We start from the raw sequence: 12,232 nt of genomic DNA on the forward strand, positions 1-12,232 counted from the left end.
TGTTGTATTGCGCAGTTATTTGCACAAATCTTGCCATTCTCCTTCGACCTCTTATCACAAGCCTTTTTCGCCCACAGGACAGCCTCTGACTGGATGTTTTATTTGCCGCATCATTCTCAGTGAACCTTACACACTGTCGTGCGTGAAAAGCCCAGGAGGACGGTCGTTTCTGACATACTGGAGCCAGCGCACTTGGCACCGACAATCATACCATCCTCAAAGTTGCTTAGGTCACCCGTTTTGCCCATTTTAATGTTCAATCGAACAGTAACTGAATGCCTTCAAGCCTGCTTTATATAGCAAGCCATGTGCCTCACTGTCTGTAGAGGCGAACCATTTGTGAACAGGGTGGTGTACCTAATAAACGGGCCACTTAGTGTATATGGGCACATCCTATATTGATATCACCATTACGCAAGCAATACTTTTTCAATTTTTCCTTCTCTTACCCAGGCATGTCAAACAGAAAAGCACAGGTGGATATGATGACACATTTTGGGCTTTAGTGAGTTCCTGTGCTCAGAGGCTCTGGATACGTGCCTAGGGGCCTGGTCAAAAGTAGTGCCCTATTAAGGGAATAAATAGGGTGCCATTTGGGAGTCAACTTCTGACAACACAAGGCTTCCCACCGGCCCACTCCTTCCTTGTTCTTGATTGATCAATTAAGGTAATTGATTAGTTATAAACTGGTTGACTAGGTCTTAAATTGGACACAAATTGAAAGGAAATAACAAAAATCTGCAGACACATGGTCCTCCAGGAATTGAGTTTGACAGCCCAGGTATAAAGGTACAAAACTCATAACGTTGTTTGGTTTTAATGGAATATTTTCATTACATTCTGCTTCTATTGGTCAAAGCTTCTGAGGGCATAATTTAATGTGAGAACATGAATCATACTACATATGGGCCCCTATACAGTGTCAACACCAGTAGGATATTCACAGAATAACATACAAATATGAAGACAGACATTTGAAAGTGTAGACATATTGCTGACAGATCAGACCCCTACCACAAATAACATTACACCACCACACTTACTGTAGGTTCTAGATACACTCCTTTTACTTTGTGGAATGGTATAGCTCTGTCTCAGGGGTGGACAGTGTGTATGGTGGATGGAAACATTCCAAGGGGCAGATTCCCGGACACAGATTAAGCTTAGTCCTGGACTAAAATGCTATCTCAATGGGGATTCTCCATCCCGGATGTGTCCTTAAAACTGGCCATAAAAGTAGTCCCAGATCTAATTGTTGATCTTCAGAACAAATAGGTTGTTAGAGGTCAGGACGAACAGTCTCTCATTGGTGGCTCTGAAGCCAAGGACAATGTTGTTTGACTCCAGGCTGGCCACCTGTTGCTTAGCGACCTGGCCCACCTGACGACCCTGCATCCTGTTGAACAGGACTGTGTCCACCGGCGACGGCTGCCGGTAGATGAACACCCGACGAAGACACTCCCCCAAAGCGGCATAGGAGAAGTTTGGGGGGCAGGTGGCAAATTTCTTGTCACGTTTCGATGCCTGGACGTAGCCTAGGAGATCCGAAAAATGAGAAAGAAAATTAGTAAGTTGGAAGAAGATCACGTTGGTAGAATACCTTCTACTCATCTCCAAAGACACTGAGAAACACAGGGCTTGTTGTGACAAACATCAGCCACACAGGAATTAGCATTGAACTAGCTCAAGATGGCGCCGAAAGACATGGCAGCTCTGCTTCTAGCTCCTATGCAGTATTTTATTTTTTTGTGTTATTTCTTACATTATTAGCCCAGAACGTTTTTTTTGTGTGTTATTACATATAGCCGGAAAGAAATTTTGGATATCAGAGCGATATGACCAGCAATATGACTTTCCCGAATTGGATCCTTCGGATCCCCCAGGGCAATTGAACTTATCCCAGAGGCTGCACCAAGACACCACCGGCAGAAAAAAGGTATTCGGAGTGGACTTCCAGTCCAACTCAGGAGACGTGCACACCATCCACTGCTTCAGAGTATATTAGTCGCTAATGTTCAGTCTCTGGACAATAAAGTAGACAAACTCAGGGCAAGGATCTCCTGTTACAGTCCCTGAGTGACATCAGGGACTGTAACATACTCTGTTTCACGGAATCAAGGCCCTCTCCAGATATACTGTCCCCGTCTGTACAGCCAGCGGTGTTCAGTACATCGCACAGACAGGAATAAAGAACTCTCCAGGAAGAAGGCAGGTCGTGCTGTATGTTTCATGATTAACTATTAATGGTGTGATTGTGATAACATACAGAAACTCAAGTCCTTTTGTTAACCAGATCTAGAAACCTCAATATCAAATGTTGACCGCATTACCTCCCAAGAGAATTCCCTTCGGTTATAGTCACAGCCTATATTCCCCCTCACCACGACAGCCCTCAAGGAACTACACTGGACTTGGTGCAAACTGGAAACCACATATCCTGAGGCCGCATTTATTATAGCTGGAAATTTTTACAAAGCAAATTTGAAGAACACAATACCTAAGCTCTATCAACACATTGACTATAGTGCTCGCGCTGAAAAAAGCATGGCCACTGTTACTCCCCCTTCTGGGATGCCTACAAGGCCTTCCCCCACCCTCCCTTCGGCAAATCAGATCACTTCTCCATTTTGCTCCTCCATTCCTATAGGCAGAAACTCAAACAGGAAGTGCCCATCGTAATGTCCATTCAATGCAGGTCTGACCAATCGGAATCCATTTTTCAAAATTGTTTTAATCACGCGGACTGGAATATGTTCCAGGTAGCTTCTTAGAATAACATTGACGTATACACGTACACGGTGACTGAGTTCATCAGGAAGTGTATAGGGGATGTTGTTGCCACTGGGAGTATTAAAACCTACCCAAACCAGAAACCGTGGATAGTTGGCAGTATTCGTGCAAAACTAAAAGCACAAACCACTGCATTTAACCATGGAAAGGTGACTGGGAATATAGTTGAATACAAACAGTGGAGTTAGTCACTGTGTAAGGCAATCAAACAGGCAAAACGTCAGTACAGAGAAAGTGAAGTTGCAATTCAGCGGCTCAGACACGAGACGTATGTGGCAGAGTCTACAGACAAGATTACAAAGGGAAAACCAACCACGTAAGTTCGGAGCCCTGGGTCTGAACCACGCCCTGTGCAACTGGGTCCTGTACTTCCTGACGGGCCACCCCCAGGTGGTGAAGGTACGACACAACACCTCCACTTTGCTGATCCTCAACACTGGAGCCCCACAACAGTGCGTGCTCAGCCCACTCCTGTACGCCCAACTCAATCATAAAGTTTGCAGACGATATAACAGTATTAGGCCTGATTAGCAACAATGACAGGACAGCCTACAGGGAGGAGATGAGTGCCCTGGCGGAGTGGTGCCAGGAAAATAACATCTCCCTCAAAGTCGACAAAACGAAGGAGCAGATCGTGAACTTCAAGAGAGAGCAGAGGGAGCATGCTCCCATCCACATCGAAGGGACCGCAGTGGAGAAGTTCCTCGGGGTACACATCACTGACAATCTGAAATGGTCCACCACATAGACACTGTGGTGAAGAAGGCGCAACAGTGCCACTTCAACCTCAGGTGGCTGTAGAAATTTGGCTTGGCCCCGATGACCCTCACAAGCTTTCACAGATACACAATTGAGAGCATCCTGTATCACCGCCTGGTACGGCACCACCTGCATTTGCAAGGCTCTCCAAGGGGTTGTGCGGTCTGCCCAACGCATAACCGGGGGTACACTGCCTGCCCTCCAGGACACCTACAGCACCCGATGTCACAGGAAGGCCAAATATATAATCAAGGACATCAACCACCCGAGCCACGGCCTGTTCACCCTGCTACCATCCAGAAGGCGAGGTCAGTACAGGTGCATCAAAGCTGGGACCGAGAGACTGAAAGAGAGCTTCTATCTCAAGGCCATCACTGCTAAATAGTCATCACTAGCCGGCTACCACCCAGTTACTCAACCCTGCCCCTTAGAGGCTGCTGCACTATATACATAGACACGGAATCACTGGTCACTATAATAATGTTTACATACTTCTTTACTCATTTCATATGTATATACTGTATTCTATTCTACTGTATTTTAGTCAATGCCACTCCGACATTGCTCCTCCTAATATTTATATATTTCTTAATTCCATTCTTTTACTTTTAGATGTATGTGTATTGTTGTGAATTGTTAGATACTCCTGCACTAATGGAGCTAGGAACACAAGCATTTCACTACACCCGCAATAACATCTGCTAAATATGTGAATGTGACCAATAAAATTTGATTAGATTTTAATTACTATTGTGCCATTTCTATAGTAGATTACATGTCTCCATCTACAGTCACTCCTCTTCACACAAAGAGAACATAGCAATAATGGCATCCAGTAAACACAATCATGTCATTGAAATACCTAAACGTACACTCGTGACTGGCAGGCTGTAATTAAAAAAAATATGCCACCAGCACACTTTTTGTGGTCGATTTTCAGTGTGTTTTGAACATGTTAAATAAACCCAGTCTGAGGCAATGTCCTAGCACAAAGATGCCATCTGAAAACAAATTTGTTTCCCTGATTTAGAGTTGTAAGAGGTGTGTCTGAGGTGTTGACAGAACTGCCAGTACTAATAATTACTCATCTAAAAAGTTTCTACACGTACCGAGGGCGTTGAAGGTGGCGATGTGTTCCCACATGATGCTGGGCTGGTCCGGGCGGGGCTGCCACAGCAGGGCATCCACGTCATGACGCAGGCAGAAACTAGGCATCTCAGATGGGTTCAAGTCCACTGTGAACAGGTACTGATGGCTCCCCAAGTTCACCTGTAGAAAGAGATATACTGTAGTAAGACTTTATTAGTCCCAAATAGATGGTTTGTAGATGTAGACATTTCAACTAACTTTCCACTAACCCTAACCCTTATCCGTAACCTAAAGATATGCAGTTCTTCATCTGGCATCGATTCATCCCTCCAATCATAACTTTTAGAGCTCAGTGAATCTCAACTTGATTAAAAAAAAGAAAAAAAGTAAAATAGTTCCCTCAAACAAAACCATTATGGTTCCTTTTAATCAATTATGCATTAACACCATCCATGAAACATACACAACATTCCAAATTAAGTGTCTATTAACTGGAGGACAGAAAAACAATCAATAGGGACAGAGAATCAAAGTATTCTAATCAGGAGAGGACATGGAACCAGTGCATGCAACCAGTTTTTCTGAATGCATCAGTCTGCCTTCATTATTCCTCCCACAGCGGAGGCCGGAAGAGAGAAGGCGAAAGTAAAAGAAAGAGAGCGTGACAGAGAGAGATAGAATCAGAGAAATAGAGAAATTTAGAAAGACAAAGAGAAAGCCAGAGAATGATTGAGTCCCATTTTGAAGCACATGTTCAGACAATTTATACCATGACGTTGTTCTCTTTATACACAACCTTGTGCTATTATTGTATTGAAAGGTCTGATCATCCAGTGTTTCACATGTGAATCTCTTTGCCAACAAGTTTTATTGGTAGACAGTTCTCCCCTCCAGTTTCCATGCTCACTTGACATCTATTTAACATTTGAATCATAAACAGGCCTGTAAGTGATTGATAGTTGGCGGTTGGTGACAGTTCCACGGACGTGGAACAATCCTCAAAGCTATAGTTCCCTTTTTTGTGGCTGCGTCCCTCACATTATGTCAAATCAGCCAATTGGGATTTCATTGGGATTTCAGAAGTCTTGTTTGTGTAAATAGAATGACAATGTATGTTGTCGACAATAGCTTTGGCCGTAATTTAAAGTCTGCAACGACGTTCAAACATAATAAATTATGTAAGAGTAGAGTAAAGCACTACCCTCTGCTCGGTTGGATGCCTTTTTTAGGATCTGGGGAACCATGCCAACACATCTCCTTTACATAGAGTTGATCAGGCTGTTTGTGGTCTACGGAATGTTGTCTTACTCCTCTTCAATGGCTGTGCGAAGCTGCTAGATATTGGCGGGAACTGGAACACGCTGTCGTACATGCCAAACATTGTCAATGGGTGACATGTCTGGTGAGTATTCAGGCCATGAAAGACCGGACATTTTCAGCTTCTGGGAATTGTGTACAGATCCTTACGACACAGGAGCGTTCATTAGCCTGCTGAAACATGAGGTGATGGTGGGGGATGAATGGCACGTCAATGAGCCTCTGGGGTCTCATCAGGGTATCGCTGTGCATTCAAATTTCCATCGATAAAATGCAATTGTGTTCGCTGTCTGTAGCTTATGCCTGCCCATACATCACAACCCCAAAGCCACCATGTGGCACTATGCTCAAAACGTTGACATCGGCACACCACTTGCCCACATGACGCCATTCCAGTGGTGATCGGTCCCGTTTAAGATGAGGGAAGGACGTTTTTTTTTGACGAGTATGGCCTTATTTGTATTACAGCATATTGGATGAATGTCATTCTCATTCCAATCACCCAGTTCGACATCGATAGGTTTAGGCTACTACATGATACTCGCATTTTCCCTATACCCATCATCATTAGGTTGCGACAACCTAGTCTATGAATGAATGTTTACAATGTAGGTGCACACAGGTCGAGAGAAAAATATGAGGTGACAGACAGTGACACACTCATGACAGCATCTAGGGTGTAATCATCAGTCCATCAGTCCAACACTTTCAAACGAGAGTTTCTATTGGACAAATTCAGGGATGTTTATCCCCATTTCAGAAACGTTTTTCAAAAGAATCAGCAGAATGAATACACCTGTGATAACACGTAAACACAGTTCACTTTCATAGCAGCCATGTTGTATTCCTTCTTGCATCTTGGCCTATCCACAGGGAGTACTAGAAATACCCATGAGACCATAGGCTAACTGGTAAAATGAACATGGAGGGTGTACTTCAGGGGTACTCTGGGCAGAGCAACAGTTTGTGGTACAGTAGCCGAAAAAAGTTGGGAACCATTGGCCTAAATCATTGTCATCATATTTGCTAAAGTAACGTCATAATCAACATACAGTGCATTCAGAAAATATTCAGACCCATCAACTTTTTCCACATTTAGTTTTCCATTTACAGCCCTATTCTAAAATAGATTAAATAAAACATTTTCTTCATCAACACACAATACCCCATAAAGCGAAAATAGGTTCAGCATTTCTTTATTTACAAAAGGATTCAAGTGCAGCCTGTTTCCATTGATCATCCTTGAGAAGTTTTTACAACTTGGAGTCCACCAAGGGTAAATTCCATTGATGGACATGATTTGGAAAGGCACACACCTGTCTATATAAGGTCCCACAGTTGACAGTGCAGGCCAGAGCAAAAACCAAGCCACGAGGTTGAAGGAATTGTCCATAGAGCTTCGAGACAGGATTAAGTCGAGAGACAGATCTGGGAAAGGGTACCAAAACATTTCTGCAGCATTGAAGGTCCCCAAGAACACAGTGGCCCCTATCATTCTTAAATGGAAGAAGTTTGGCATCACCAAGACTCTTCCTAGAGCTGGCTGCCCAGCCAAACTGAGCAATCAGGGGAGAAGGGCCTCACAAAATTCAGAATGAGACTGATATGAGGAAATTATTAATTGGTGACTGATATGATATCTATATATTCTTGATTTAATTCGGGAGACGGTAACTCATTAAACAAACCTTTCCCATGGTGCCCCACATTTCTAATGAGTTAATTGTTACATGATTCATTTAAATTGAGTAAACTTTTTTTACGCAGTAGGTAATTATTCGATAAATAGCAGTCATCACACGACAGTAGCTAAGATGGGGAGAAATCTGTTCAACTACAACTGGCTCAGAACAGGGTAGCACGGCTGGCCCTTAAATGTACACGTAGAGCTAACAATAATATGCAAGTAAATCTCTCATGGCTAAAAGTGGAGAAGAGATTGACTTCATTACTACTTGTTTTTGTAAGTGAATGCACCGAGGTGTCTGCCTAAACTACTAGCACCCAGCTCGTACACCCATGCATACCCCACAAGACATGCCACCAAAGGTATCTTCACAATCCCCAAGTCAAGAAAAGACTATGGGAGGCACACAGTATTAAATAGAGCCATGGCTACATGGAACTCTATAAAACATCAGGTAACTGATGCAAAAAGTAGAATCAGATTTAAAAAAACAGATAAATATACACCTTATGGAACAGCGGGTACTGTGAAATGACACACACAAAGGCACATACACACATACACATGATAAAGACAAGCAGTCTACACACACATGGATTTTGTAGATATGTGAGTAGAGGCCTGAGAAGCCACACTTAATGTGTTATGAAATGTAATGTAATGTAATATTTTTAATTGGTTGTTGCCAATGTGATTTTCTGGATTTTTTTTCTCATTTTGTCTGTCATAGTTGAAGTGGACCTATGATGAAAATTACAGGGCTCTCATCTTTTTAAGTGGGAGAACTTGCACAACTGGTGGCTGACTAAATACTTTTCCCCCCACTGTATATGTTTATTATACCTGTTGATACAGGGCTCATATGTGAAACTATTCTAACTGAAAATGTTCTTTCACAGTGGCACTGACTCCGACTGGAAAGCCCTTCCTCTCACAGAAAGCCTTCAGAGAGCAGCTCATCAACGAGCTTGCTGGCTTCAGCAACACTGCACCAAGCCCTGTCCCTTCTGCTCCTGCCACAAGTGTTCATCTGCCCAAATATATTTGTGCAGGCATGGATGTGCCTAAGGGCCAAAAGGGCACAGCATGGAGGCGTTGCTGTGTTGTTTGCAAGATGAAGTCTCCCATCACATGTACCACATGCTCAGTGACCCTCTGCTTTACATCAGAAAGAGACTGCTATAACATCTGGCATCAGCAGCAGAATATTGTCTAGAGTTTTGGCAAATTTGGTGGGGTTATATGGCAAAGTGGTTGGGGGCTAGGGTCAGTATGTTATATCTGGAGTACTTTTCCTGTCTTATCCGGTGTCTTGTGTGAATTTAAGTCTGCTCTTTCTTTCTCTCGTAGGACCTGAGCCCTTGGACCATGCTTCAGGACTACCTGCCATGATGACTCCTTGCTGTCCCCAGTCCACCCGGCCTTGCTGCTGTTCCAGTTTCAACTGTTCTGCCTGCGGTTATGGAACCCTAAACTGTTCATTTTTACTCTTGAGGTGCTGTCCTGTTGCACCCTCTACAACCACTGTGATCTCCACCCGGCACAGCCAGAAGAGGAAGAAGAGGCCACCCCTCATAGCCTGGTTCCTCTCTAGGTTTCTAGCTCTCTAGCTTCCTAGGTTTTTGCCTTTCTAGGGAGTTTTTCCCACCGTGCTTCTACACCTGCATTGCTTGCTGTTTGGGGTTTTAGGCTGGGGCTATATAAATTGATTTGATTTGATAGAGGACTGAGGGTCTTCCAAATATTGAAAGTGTGTAAATAGTTACCCATGTTATTTTGTAAATGTATATATATATTTATTTTTTGTCCATTTTTTTCTCTCATTTTTTTTTTTTGGGGGGGGGGGGGAGTGTTAGAATACCATTTTGACATTTTGTATATAGTTATTTGTTTCAAAATGTATACCTTCACCAATTTGGCCACTTGGATGCATTTGGGCTACTTGTGTGGGTGACTTCATGATAAATGTCATGTTGGACACTCATTTTGGAAGTTATCATTCTGAAACTTTGCGTAAGTACTGTTGCCCTCATATCTTTCACTGAAATTGTCCCCATCATCCTATCTGAATGTTTATTTTATCTTGTTCATTTTAAAGATGATGATACAAAAATAAAAATAAAAAACATGTTTTTTTCATTGTTTTATCTAAACCAGATCTATTGTGTTATATTCTCCAACATTCACATTTACACAAACTTCAGAGTGCCGTCTTTCAAATGGTACCAAGAATATGCATATCCTTGGTTCTGTGCCTGAGCTACAGGCTGTTAGATTTGGGTATGTCTTCAGGCGAAAATTGCACAAAGTAGGGGGGTAGCTCTAAGAGGTTTTAATGGAGGCCAACTTAAATCTGTTTTACCTCATTTCTACCAGCATGTCACATGTGTAACCAGAGGAGAAAAAAAACTCTAGACCACCTTTTCTCTACACAGAGAAGCTCTCCATCGCCCTCCATTTGGCATATAATTCTATCCTCCTGATTCCTGCTTAGAAGCAAAAACCAAAGCAGGAAGTACCAGTGCCTCGTTCAATACGGAAGAAGTCAGATGATGCAACTACACCTGTAAGACCCACATAGATCTCAGCTGTGGCATAAATCCAGAAGAAAAAAAACATTAACAGCAGGATTCTACCAGCAGCTTGTTAAGCCAATGCACCACAGGTTAAAAATTCTTACGTGTCTTTTCTGTGGCCTGGAGTTTTCCTTATCTCATGACCTGGTCAGGTAAAACTCTGGGTCCTATTTATAGGATATGACAGTCCAACGTTTTTACTAATGGCCAAACAGAATTGGTGTTTAATATAATTTAGCAACGTAAGTCATTACTCCATTCTTAAGAATTGCATTGTCTTAATTGAATTCATTTTTGTTTCTAAAGTATGTAATTTTGAGAATATCCCCCCCTCAAAATAGAATGCTGCCCCTTTAAGACAATTCCGTTTCTGAAAGAGATATCAACCTGGCTGCAGTAGGCTAGCCAATGCTAAAGTGTAAAGAGTGACTATCAACAGTGGCCAGCATATTGCTGCTATGTTAATTATTGAAGGTTTAACTTTTGTAAATCACTTTCCCTAAAATAAATAATATCAGTGAGTAGATTGATGGGTGCTGCTTTTTTGCTCAGGACAGCTCGCAGGTGCTGTGTGAATGTAGCTATCAACTTCTGTACTGATTGAGAAGTTGTGACTTGCAGTAGAATGCTGTATTTGAATGAACGGCCAATCATATTGCTCAAATACAAAGAGCACGACTATTCTTCGTGTAGTCTTCAATGGTTTTCCATGGTAGACCGCAACACAGCAGGTAATTGTTGAACTGGACTGCAGAATGCGCTGAGAAGTAAATAGCCCGGTCGCTGCCACTGCTTTGAAAGTGGTGTGGCGGCACAGCACCAAATATAAAATTAGTGTGGCAAATGCTGTCTCGCCACATGTTTTCTGGTGGCTCTGAGGCAATGCCAAGTGTACTCAATTGGTTCTACTCACACAGCAGCCTGAGAGACATTCTGGGCATCTGAATTGAGACATTCTAGCCATCCTAATTGTGCCTAATGGATAACTCTCTTCATTTCAAATAAAGAACCCCAAGATATTTGTGTGGTCAATTCCATGTTCATTAAATCAAGAAAAGCGTCACTGACAACGCAAATGGAGAAGGTGTGCATGTCTACTGCGCCACTGTGGATATGACCAATAGGGGCTCGCTGATAACAATGAAGGAGGGAGTGGAGTAAAGGTGGGTGGTGAAAAGGGTCTCACCACGTGAGTGGGCTTGAGCGACTCTCCATCGAAGCGAGTCAGATTGGAGCTGTCTTCTGGGAAGCCATCGCAGTCCTCCAGCTCCTGGGCGTTGCAAGGGGGCTTGCCCTTGTCTGGGTTGGCATTCTGAACTCAAGAGAGATGGAAGCAGAGAGATTGGGTAGCGTTAACAGTGAGAGAATGCATTGAATCCATTCATTAGAAGCTAATGGCGATGGGAACGCTTAAATCCCTAAATGAGCAGTGAGTGGTTAAACAAGTTGGGACTGAAAATGTGCAAAAAATAGGAAGCTGAGACTGAGGCAGCTCAAGAGAACTGGACATGATGGTGTGAGGGAGAAGTAGAGCTGTTTTCAGAAACTAAAGAGGGAGGGGTGAGTGTGAGGAGAAGACCTGAAGGTAGGGGAAAGGGGCAACAGTTTTTTGTTTTTTTTATGTGTTATGTCTTACATTAGTACCCCAGGTCATCTTAGGTTTCATTACATACAGTCGAGAAGAACTACTGAATATAAGATCGGCGTCAACTCACCATCAGTACGACCAAGAATATGACTTTCGCGAAGCGGATCCTGTGTTCTGCCTTTCACCCAGGACAACGGAATGGATCCCAGCCGGCGACCCAAAAAACGACTCCGTAAAAGAGGGAAACGAGGCGGTCTTCTGGTCAGACTCCGGAGACGGTCACATCGTGCACAACTCCCTAGCATTCCAATGTCCAGTCTCTTGACAACAAGGTTGATGAAATCCGAGCAAGGGTAGCATTCCAGAGGGACATCAGAGACTGTAACGTTCTTTGCTTCACGGAAACATGGCTCACTGGAGAGATGC

General features: G+C 43.2%; 1 protein-coding gene across 3 annotated transcripts in view; it reads right to left on the minus strand.

Annotated features, from left to right (window-relative positions):
- Positions 1-784: 784 nt before the first annotated feature.
- The window catches only part of nudcd1 (NudC domain containing 1), a 39,141-nt gene continuing 27,693 nt past the window's right edge, over positions 785-12,232 (minus strand). For 2 of the 3 annotated variants that reach the window (XM_064980684.1, XM_064980683.1), the window contains exons 8-10: positions 11,405-11,530; positions 4,659-4,818; positions 785-1,535 (exon numbers count right to left, since the gene is read on the minus strand). In XM_064980684.1, the coding sequence (XP_064836756.1) occupies positions 1,249-1,535; positions 4,659-4,818; positions 11,405-11,530 (573 nt within the window). In that variant the 3' untranslated portion in view covers positions 785-1,248. The remainder of the gene's footprint in view (positions 1,536-4,658; positions 4,819-11,404; positions 11,531-12,232) is intronic. The other variant, XM_064980685.1, reaches the window with a different exon arrangement.

The sequence above is a fragment of the Oncorhynchus masou genome, chromosome 12 (assembly GCF_036934945.1).
Source record: "Oncorhynchus masou masou isolate Uvic2021 chromosome 12, UVic_Omas_1.1, whole genome shotgun sequence".
In the NCBI taxonomy this organism is placed as follows: Eukaryota; Metazoa; Chordata; class Actinopteri; order Salmoniformes; family Salmonidae; genus Oncorhynchus; species Oncorhynchus masou.